Source organism: Arachis hypogaea, chromosome 6 (assembly GCF_003086295.3).
Source record: "Arachis hypogaea cultivar Tifrunner chromosome 6, arahy.Tifrunner.gnm2.J5K5, whole genome shotgun sequence".
In the NCBI taxonomy this organism is placed as follows: domain Eukaryota; kingdom Viridiplantae; phylum Streptophyta; class Magnoliopsida; order Fabales; family Fabaceae; genus Arachis; species Arachis hypogaea.
The window spans coordinates 117,772,563-117,783,394 of record NC_092041.1 but is presented as its reverse complement, the minus strand read 5'-3'; the positions used below and the strand labels follow the sequence as shown (position 1 = coordinate 117,783,394).

Genomic DNA, 10,832 nt, shown 5'->3' with positions numbered 1-10,832 from the left:
ATTAAAAAATATTTTTTTTAAAATATTTTAAACGTTTTTATATAAGTGACTCTCTTCTAATTAATATATGACTTAAGCTTAAAACAAAGATAAGATTGCATGAGAATTTAGATAGTTTACTACTTTACTTAGAAGAGAAACCCTATGACGCTAGACTAGCTTAGTAATGGTCTCTTCTCTTCAATTGTTTAAGCAAATAAAACTTTAGAAAAAGGTGTGTGTTATTACTTTGTAGTATTTATAGTTTAGAGTTCAAAAAGCTAATAAGATATATTATCTTTGCTTTTGTTGCATTGTATTTTTAATGAATTAGCATCATATCTAAAAAGTTGAGCAGTAACCGGTTTGTATGAACCATCTTTTTTATATCTATAACTTGTTATGGTTAAATAAATATAATTTCTTAATAAGTTGCTTGTCCTAAATTTATGAAAGTCGGATATGTAACACAAATCATAAATCTCAACTCAAAAATTTATTCACAAACTCGATTGAAAATTTAAACTTATAAATTATTAATTAAGAGCTACTACATACAGTTGACTTAAGATCACCACCATACTCTTGCATAATCATTAGCAAGAAAAAGATCTAGGTAGCCCTTGCTGGACCAATCAAACACTGAAACATATTATTATCTTTTTGTTAATCACATGTCAGAAAATAACATGACAAACAATAAACATTTTCCACTTGTAAACACATTATTATATTGGAAGTTAGAAAGAAACATTACTCACCTATCCAAAAATAGAAAACACAAACTATTCCCACACATTATTGCCACTTCCCTATATTTTACCCAATAAACCCGAATATCAAGGAATTTAAAATTATTAATATTTCTTGTTATTTCAACCCATTTTTAAATATTAAATTCTCATACGTGGCAGCACACTATTGAGCAATTCATATGCACCGTGTATATATAGAGATGTATTTATACCTTCTACTCTCTTCCCTCTGCTTTCATTAGTAGTGCAATTTGCATATTCCTTCATTTTCCCTGCAAATTCTCTTCGCCAACCAACCATTCAAATTCTCCATTCCTCAATTGTTTTTCCGCAGATTGAATTTTTCGGTGCTAGTTCAAACCATTGACAACAAACTTTGTGCTTGTCCTATAGAGTGGTGAATGAGGAACAACAATATATAGTTCCATAACAAAGTAGAAATATCAACAAAATTTAAATGGCTATGAGAGGGGATGGGGAAGAAGCCACCGGTGTCTCGCGTCCCCCGGCGGGAATGCACTCGGAACGGACGCCCTCGGCCGACTTCTTATCGGACAATGAGCTCTCCATGCAATCCAACACCGCCGCCTCCCCCATGAGCCCTTACTATGATCCTGGCCGCCTCAGCGGCGAGGGATCCCCATTGATGGTACATGTGTTCGTATTTTCTATTTGGAAAAAAAATCTATATATAATTTATTTTAAATTATTTCATAAAAAAAACTTTTAAACAAAATTCTATCACTTAATTTCATCTAACATTGACATAATTTTGATTAAGGAATCTTCTTTTTCTTTTGATCTATATAGCACATCTCTAAAAAATCATGACAACGTCAAATGATTAAGTGTTTTTAATAAAAATATAATAATTTATATTATATTCTTTGATCAGTTTAATCTTTTGGAATGAGTGATTTTATGACAGTATTCAATTATCTACTGTTCTTTTTGGCGATAGATGTCACCATGGAACCAAACCGCAAATTCGCGATTTTCAAAGGAATTATGCTCCCAAGGCGGCGAAAGCACCGCACAAAGTGCTCTCCTGGGCTCCCTGGTCCGGGAGGAGGGACACATATACTCCTTGGCTGCCACCGGTAACCTCCTTTACACTGGCTCCGAGAGCAAGAACATCCGTGTGTGGAAGAACCTCCAAGAATTCTGTGGCTTCAAATCAAACAGTGGTTTGGTTAAGGCCATCATAATATCTGGACATAAAATCTTCACTGGTCACCAAGATGGTAAAATTCGTGTTTGGAAGGTTAACCCTAAGGCACCAAATGTTCACAAACGCGCAGGAACGTTGCCAACTTTGAAAGATATACTCAAGAGTTCTCTCAAACCAAGTAACTACATTGAAGTTCGGAAAAATCGTTCAGCACTTTGGATTAAGCATTCTGATGCTGTTTCCGCCTTAAGCCTTTCTCATTGTAAAACATTGCTCTATTCAGCTTCATGGGATAGAAGCATAAAGGTAATGTCTTATTTTCCACTTATTATTTTATTTTAAATAAAAATTTATGTCAAATTTTCTTCCAATAAAATTAATAATTAAAAATTATTATTTAATAATAATTTTTAATTATTAAGTGTCATTATTTTATTGGTTGTGTGTGACCCATGCAATAACAAAAATAACAGGTGTGGCGCATCTCCGATAAGAGGTGCATGGAATCCATCCCGGCTCACCAAGACACGGTGAATTCCGTGGTGTGCGGCGTTGATGGCCTCGTCTTCTCCGGCTCTGCCGATGGAACCGTTAAGATGTGGAAGCGGGAAACTCCCTCCTCCCGCTCCACCAAGTGCACCAAACACACCAATGCACAAACCCTGCTCAAGCAAGAATCCGCCGTCACCGCCCTCACCCTCGATGCCTCCTTCTCTACCCTCTACTGTGGCTCCTCCGACGGTCTCGTCAACTTCTGGGACAGTAACAACAACTTCGCCCATGGCGGCGTCCTTAAAGGCCACAAACTAGCCGTCCTTTGCCTCGCCGCTGCCGGAACCTTAGTTTTCAGCGGATCCGCCGACAAGACAATCTGCGTGTGGAAGAAGGAGGGAACGATCCACACGTGCGTGTCGATGTTGACGGGGCACGAGGGTCCAGTGAAGTGTCTGGCGGTGGAGGAAGACAAGGAGGCGAAGGCGCGTGGTGGTGAGAGGCGGTGGGTGTTGTACAGTGGGAGCTTGGATAAGTCTGTAAAGGTCTGGAGCGTTGCCGATGTTGGAGGTGGTGATAATCAGGAGCAGCAGCGCCACCACCGTATGTTTTCTGATTCAGATTCAATACCATTTGCTGAATCTGTTAGTAGCTACTCTTCTTCGTGCCGGAGCAATAACAGAAAATAACTGAAACAAACTGCTCTGGCCTCTGGGTGTATGAACGCTGGTGAATCAGTTAGACTAGTGTGTATAACTGTATATTGTTTTGTGATGTGCCTTGAAAGGCCCGGCCCGGCCCATATTTTGATGCCCCCATCTCATCTCTTTGAATTACTCTCTCACTATTATGTATTATATCAGACATAATATTATAAAGGAAGACACCAAAAAAAAATTATATATATATATAAGAGAGGGGATGTTGAGATGAAAAAGCATTTCATTCACCATAATAATTAACTATGTTGAGGAGAAGACCACAAATAACAAGTGTCACGGACATTACGTGAGAAGAATTCTTTGACAATTGACTTTTTCCTTATACATTTATACCAATAAGTGAAAGTTTGCTTCTGTGAATGTTTTTAGGTATCTAGTCGATTTAAGGTGAAATTGATAACTGAGAGTGATTAGATGATTTGATTGATTTGACTAAATTTTTATCTAATAACTTTCAGCTATCAACTTCACGTGAATTCGACGGCATCTGAGTTTTCACCATGTTTCTATGTGATCAATGTGATAGCCTACGAGAATGACTTATTGTAACTTTATGTGGAGTGTGAGAACTCAAACCACTTAAATGGCCACTTCTATTACCAACTGAATTGAAGTCTAAACCAATAGGACGAACTGCATCACCCCCTTCCAGTACTCTCAGGATCTACAAGTATATATAAGAAGCATTTTCAGTCCATAATTTGCAAGAAACTAAAAACATGTTTAAGCCTTCTGCATACCTTAGACATTGGAGGTCTGGCATCAGGATCCAGACGTAGACACAATGAAGCAGCTCTTGCCATGGCTTGTAATTCAAAGTTAAATTCCAATGACGTCTCAAACCCCAAGTATGGGTTAAGAGACCGAACGTTTTGCAATATATGATCTGCCTCTAACATGCGTATAGGATGAAACCATTCAGAAAGAAACGAGTGACCATTAAATTGTTCCAACTCACTAATTCTTCGACCTGTTATTAACTCTAGTAAAACAATGCCAAATGCATATACATCTACTTTATATGTAAGATTTCCAGCTTCAAGATATTCAGGTGCAAGATACCTGTATAGGTTTATGCAAAAATTAACAACGTAACGGTGTTATATAACATGAAATTATGTATAAATAGAGATAATTACCCTGATGTTCCTACAACTCGATCTTGTTCAGTATTTATATTCCATTCTGAGTGCCATCTAGCAAGCCCGAAATCAGCCACCTGAGTGAATGCGAAACGATCATGTTTAAAGCTACTTATTCTTAAAATTCATACGGTGAAAACTCAGCTGCAGTCGATTTCAGGTGAAGTTGATAGCTGAGAGCCATTGGATAAAAATTTAGTCAAACTAGTAAAATCATCTAACGGTTCTCAGCTATCAACTTTATGTGAAGTCGACTGCACCTGAATTTCCACCAATTCACACACTACAGAATGCAGAAGGGCCAGGTAATTAAGCTACCAAAGGCTCAAAGTCATGCGTTAAGAGAATATTTCTGGGTCGAAAATCTCTGTGCACTATGCAACCAACTCTGCAATCTTCATGAAGGTAGCGTAATCCTCTTGCAGCTCCAATCGCTATCTTTAACCGTGAGTTCCAATCCAAGGGGGTATTCCCATCTCCTGTCAATATAGAAAGAAATAAACTTTGATATGAACTTTTTATTGGATTATTCAGAAGAACATTCAAATACAAGTGCAAAGAACTGAAAGAGAAACTCATAATATGGAAAATGAACTAATAGCCGTGTAAGTAAGGGTCCAATGAAATTGAGGCATACCATGTAAGTAAAGGTCCAAGGATCCATTGCATATGTATTCATAGACTAATATCCTCAAATTGGCCTCTACACAAAATCCTATCAACAACACAACATTTCTGTGTTGTGCACAGCTCAAAACACGAACTTCCCTGCAGAAATCAAGATCAGCTTGAGAGCCTCCAAACTTTAACTGTTTCACAGCAACAACCTGGCCATCTCTGAGAATTCCCTTGTGAACAACACCAAATCCACCTTCAGCTAGAAAATTTGCATGCGAGAACATATCAGTAGCTTCCTCTATCTCCTTGTAAGAAAACTGTCTAGGAGGCTTTCCAAAAACTGGTGCTTTGTTCTGACATTGAGAGCACAAGGGAGGAGGTATACACGAAGTTCTGCCCATAGGAATGGTGGCATTACCTCTGTTGCCCATGTTGGAAGCGTAAACTCTGCTTTGAGATTGTTTAAACCCAAGTTCATTAGTTGTCCTTTTCATTTCCTGATCACAGTGCATAAAATTCTCAAGTAGTGTTTTGGAAGTTGGAGATTTGGTTCTTTGGATAACTCTGTTCTGAGGAATCCAAAATACATCCTTGTTATCATCACTTGACGCATATGGGATTGAATGTGTCCCCAAATCCTTTTCCAAATCAAAGTTGAACTCTTTTGGCTCATTGATTGGTTTGTATGCTCTTTTGTCGTGCAGTCCCTGACCCTCATACAGAGGATTTTGCTCATAGACTTGGAAAAGAGAAGCCATTGAATCAGAACTTGACTCTGAGTAAACTCCGATGGTTCTAGTGGCAGAAGTAGCTGGTTCTTCAGGGCTACTCACTGGGGTTGAATGCTTCAATCTGCGGCCTTTGAGCTTTCCAATTGCTATATCCGGTGAAGAAGCAGAGGAGAAAAATGGAGTTTGGAGTTCATCAGAGCATGCTAAGTTAAGCCTGAGAACTTTTGGTTTTGAGGCATTCATCACCACAACGCTACAGTTGAGTTCATCCATGCAATGCTTTACCTCTTGCTTTAACTTCCTGTTTCAGAAAATAAGGTTAAGTTATATAACAAAGTATGATTTTGGCATAAGGCACTGAAAAGTTCTACTTGGTTGCTCTGCATGATTGATAGTTGAAAACAAATGCTGGTTTGTTAATATTAAAGGGGTATGCATGTGAGTATGTGAAGAGACACAATGCAAGCAGTCAATTAAATGAGCTATAATAGCTTAGAAAAAAGAAATACATTTTTCATGTTAAATTACTTGTCCAGTATGACCCAATGGGAGCCACTCCATCTGGCTTCAGCTGCTACAGCACCACTTGGAGTACCAGTTACCACCTTAATCTTCACCCTAACCTGCATTTATATATTTCATCAGTACTTATGTTATGCTTATTAGTATCCATTTACATGATTAGTGAAAACTGAAAAGGTTTCACCTCCTTGTGTGCAATCTAATTTGTCACTTGTAAAGTTGTACCCAAAAGGTTCACTGTGGGAATTATTTATGTGTCTTTTTTGTAATTTGAAGTTTTGAACTCTTGTAAGGATATCTAGCATATGGCTAATCATTGAAAGAATCTATTCATCTTTTACTACACATTATTGTTGCCACGCCATTGTTACTAACGGTAATGCTAGGAAAACAAAAGAAACAGTCAGAACTTGACTTGTTTAATATTATTAATTATCGCAACAATTAATGAATGTTAAATAAGACAAATTATGACTGTTTTTAGCTAATTTTCTTTGATTATCAAATATTTTTGTGTTACGAATATGTCTAACATGCTTTAATTTCATGATCCTTGAAGTTAATTCTACATTCCAAATACCTTTTTAAGCTAATTGCGTAAATTTATAGTTCTAATAGGCTTTTCTCCTTGCTAGTTGCTGCCTCCTGTTTAATTTTATTAAATATTGTTGTCTAGTTCGTGAAAACTTTATGCATGTGCAATTATTAATGCATGTTGTTTACCAAGGCAAGATTTGCAAAGCACATGCAAATGAAACAAACTACAGTCAAGCTGGTACAGCAGTACAGCTTGGCAAATATCAGAACTGAAGCTTCCTCTATTCTGACACGTTACTGGGAAAAAGATTTGAGAAAAAAAAAATATATATATATATATATATATATATATATATATATATATATATATATATATATATATAAGGATATTTGTTCATAGATCAGACTACCATATATACTATTTTACGTGGTAAGAGCAAAAGAATCTATTAATAATTTAAGTTTCATTCTCAATAGTGTGTGCATTAATTCTCAATAGTGGTAAGAGTTAAAGAATCGATTAATATTTTAGGTACAAATTCATGCATGATTTTGGGGGAAGAAAAATGGAAAACCAAATTAGTAAGGAAAATTTATGGAAGATGAGGTGTGTGTTTGAATTAAAATTTTGTAAATGAGAATTTGTATTAAATTGATTTTATAAATTTTATTTTGATAAAAAGTGAGTTAGTATTTTTTTAAAAAAGTAAGATAATTTCATTCATAAAATAAAAGAAACATATAGGTGTTTATATATGGGATAAATAAAAAAAATAGGAGATAAATAACTGAGTTAGTATTTACAAAGTGACTTAGTATTAATGTGATTTATGTTTAATAATTTTATATCAAAATAAATTATAATAAAATTAATATTATTTAAATTATATTATTTAAAATTATATTTAGATAAAAATTACAAAAAAATGTTCATTTATATCATTTAAAAATATATTTTTTAACACTATTTGACTATATATATTTTTTTAAAAGAACTTGAATTTATTTGTTAAAATTTAGTATTTTTTAGTCATAATTTTTCAATACTCTTTTTTAGTATTTTTTTTGCATTTAACTTGACATTTCTAATGAAATTAAAAAATTATATTATAGAAAAAATAACAACGGTAAAAGAATTGTATACTAATTCAAAAAACACATAGTAAAAATTATACAAAATTAAATAAAAATTAACTAAGTTTCATATAAAAAAATATGTATTAATAAAAATAATTAAAAAGTTTATATGAATAATGAGTACTAAAAATTTTATTACAAAAATACAACAATATACGTTAGAAAATATAAATTAAAAAAAACATATATATTATGAACAAAAAAATTAAATAAATAATTGATTAAAAAAATTAAAATTTATTATAAAAGAATACTAAAAATAATAGTATAAAAAATATTTATTTATAAAACATTACCGTGAAAAAAATACAAAAATTCTGATAATTATTCTTAGTATTTTTTATTACAAATGAAATTGAATAGTAAAATTAGTAAAAAAAAATATTTTTTCAATTATTTTTTAATTTAACAATTGAACGTAAACGTAAAAAATACACTTTGTTACTTCGAGTGAATAAGAGTTAAAACACAGAAGTTATGTTTGTCTTTAGAAAGAAAAAAAAAAGTCAAACAAAAAAATTCTGATATTCAAAAAGATTAAACGTAATTTTTGTATGTAAACGCTAAACTAAACACACCATTGTTTAATTTGCTTTACGCTTAAGTAATAAAGATTTGAAAGACAGAGCAGGTGAAAAAAATAAAACAACAGTAAAAGTCTACAAAACTGAAGGTAAAAAAAATAAAAGGAATAATACTGTAACTTTTTCGTACACTAAATTCAAAAATTTTTTTACGATAGTAATAACTCGCAAATCCCAATTTAATACGAGGACAAAATTCGTGAGGTGCATAGCTTCGTTATTTCATTTTATTATTTAAAAAGTTTGGAATAATTTATTTACCTCAATTTGATTGTGCAGCTGAAGCACCATCTGAGCACAAGATTCTGATATATCGGAAATTTTCTCCGGCAACTTTCCAGCACTTACTCCGCTAGAACAATCTCCACGCAACCTTGAAAAGTTCCAGAACCTTCTGCCTGAAAAATTAAATCCACTCCACGTTCATCAAATTGTTAGAACAAATTACAAATAATAATAATAATAATAATAATAATAATAATAATAATAAAAGGCTGAGAGAGCGTACCAGATTTCTCGACGGAATAAACAGCAAGGAGCGTGATGGAGTCCGAGGAGTGAACAACATGAGTGAGAGCCCAAGCTAGTGCCGTATTGGAGATTATCTTCTCTGCTTTAACTGCAACCAGAACTTTGTTGACCGATGCTGAAATTCTGGTGCCAGCAGTGCTGGTGGTGCTGTGACGCGCGCTAATCGAACCAATTGTTTCCTCTCTGAACATCATCATTTTCGATCGATGATTTTAAGAGTCTGAGATGAGAGTGAGAGTAAAAGTAACGTAAACACATTAGCCATTAGCTTGATGGTTTCGTTTGCATTATTTTGTTGTGTTGTTGCAGAATGCAGAGAGAGTAATTAATTGAAGTTTGAGCCGAACGAAAGTGAAGCATCCATGTCTACTACAACTGGCAGCTCTCTTAACTATGGTTAGGTGAGTAACTCAAGTTAGTTATTACATATGACGTAGGACAAATGGAAATTATAGTAGGTAATTTAATAGACTATATTATAGTTAATAAAATATATTAATATGCAAAATGAATAATAAAAAATTAATATAAAATAAAAATCGAATTAAAAAGTTGTTGCAACGAGTACATAAAATGATCATGATATATACGTGTATATTAAAATTGTTCATTAATATAAAATATATATTAAAATATAAAAATATATTAAAAATAAATTAAATAATATATATAATAATTAATTTTAGTGATTTATTTTAATATATAAATAATATTTTTGATATCAAATATATATAAAATAAAAAGATATGTGAGTACATAATAATAGGAAGATATATAGGTGTATTATAAACATAATATATTAAAACACAGCTTTTTTTGTTTTTGTTTTTGTTTTTGGTGTAATTTACTCTCTAATGGAGCTATATATGACCTCTATTAATTCTTGAAAGATAGTACAATTTATATTATTTTTTGAAAAATATATACATGTGATGTTTGTTTATTTAATTTTCAACGAAATTATTTGGTATAACATTTATATTTTAATGATAATATAAGGAGTCGAAATTATTTATATCTGACTAAACTATATATATATGTTGAAAATTAATTTTAACTCTCTCAGTTAATTTTTTTTGTTAAAATTTATTTTATTTTTTTTAATTTTTTTTATCTCAAAACTTCACTGAAAAAGGAGACAATAACCCTCTTAATATTTAATTTTTTTATATAAATTATATATAAATTTTTGTTTTATTCTCTTAAAATTTTTATTTTTATTTTATTTTATTATAAAATTAATTTTTAGTTCTTCTTTAATATTTTGCCTAGTTCCGTCATTGCATCTATTATTTTATTATCTAATTGTTGGCTTAAAAAATTTGAGTTTCAAGAAAATTGATTACAAATCTTTAAAGAATTAAACTTATGTTAGGTATACTTTTTTTTGGATTAATCCACTAGGTTATTATTATTTAGAAAATTATAAAATTATCAGTCTCTATATATATATATGTATATCGTTGTAAAAAAGGATAAAAAGAAAATTATGAGAATAAAATTAGCCCTCTTTTAATTATTACAGTCTATATATATATATAACAGATTTAATTAATTATTTTTCAGCAAAATAATATTCTTAACAAACACAAGTTTTAATTTCAAGTAAACTCAAACAACGAAAAGGACATAATCATGGAATATAACATATAATTTTATTTAACTAACTTTGTTTAATTAAAAGATACATTATTAGTTACAAAGAAAAAGACGAGCTATTATTTGCTTTCGGTTGTTAATAATAAGACAATATAACGAGTATGTATTATAAGTACATCAGATATCATCCACCGCCCCAAATCTCAATTAATTAATGAAAAAGTACGAAGAGTTCAATAGAATATTTATATAATATGTATAATGAAAGTTTATGGAGTATTAAAAATATAATTATTAATGTTATTTTTTTAT

At 31.9% G+C, this 10,832-nt stretch overlaps 2 protein-coding genes across 2 annotated transcripts; one reads left to right on the top strand and one right to left on the bottom strand.

Annotated features, from left to right (window-relative positions):
* Positions 1-970: 970 nt before the first annotated feature.
* On the top strand, positions 971-3,310 carry LOC112756208 (protein JINGUBANG-like). Its single transcript, XM_025804676.3, has 3 exons — positions 971-1,383; positions 1,696-2,211; positions 2,379-3,310. Exons 1-3 carry the CDS (start codon positions 1,192-1,194, stop codon positions 3,084-3,086), a joined length of 1,416 nt encoding a protein of 471 aa, XP_025660461.1. The 5' UTR covers positions 971-1,191; the 3' UTR covers positions 3,087-3,310.
* An 11-nt stretch (positions 3,311-3,321) lies between these two features.
* LOC112756207 (inactive protein kinase SELMODRAFT_444075-like) lies at positions 3,322-9,370 on the bottom strand. The gene is made up of 8 exons (XM_025804675.3): positions 8,899-9,370; positions 8,652-8,788; positions 6,139-6,233; positions 4,899-5,911; positions 4,580-4,740; positions 4,259-4,338; positions 3,860-4,181; positions 3,322-3,783 (listed from the first exon to the last, which is right to left on the bottom strand). Exons 1-8 carry the CDS (start codon positions 9,116-9,118, stop codon positions 3,634-3,636), a joined length of 2,178 nt encoding a protein of 725 aa, XP_025660460.1. The 5' UTR covers positions 9,119-9,370; the 3' UTR covers positions 3,322-3,633.
* Between the last annotated feature and the right edge of the window lie 1,462 nt (positions 9,371-10,832).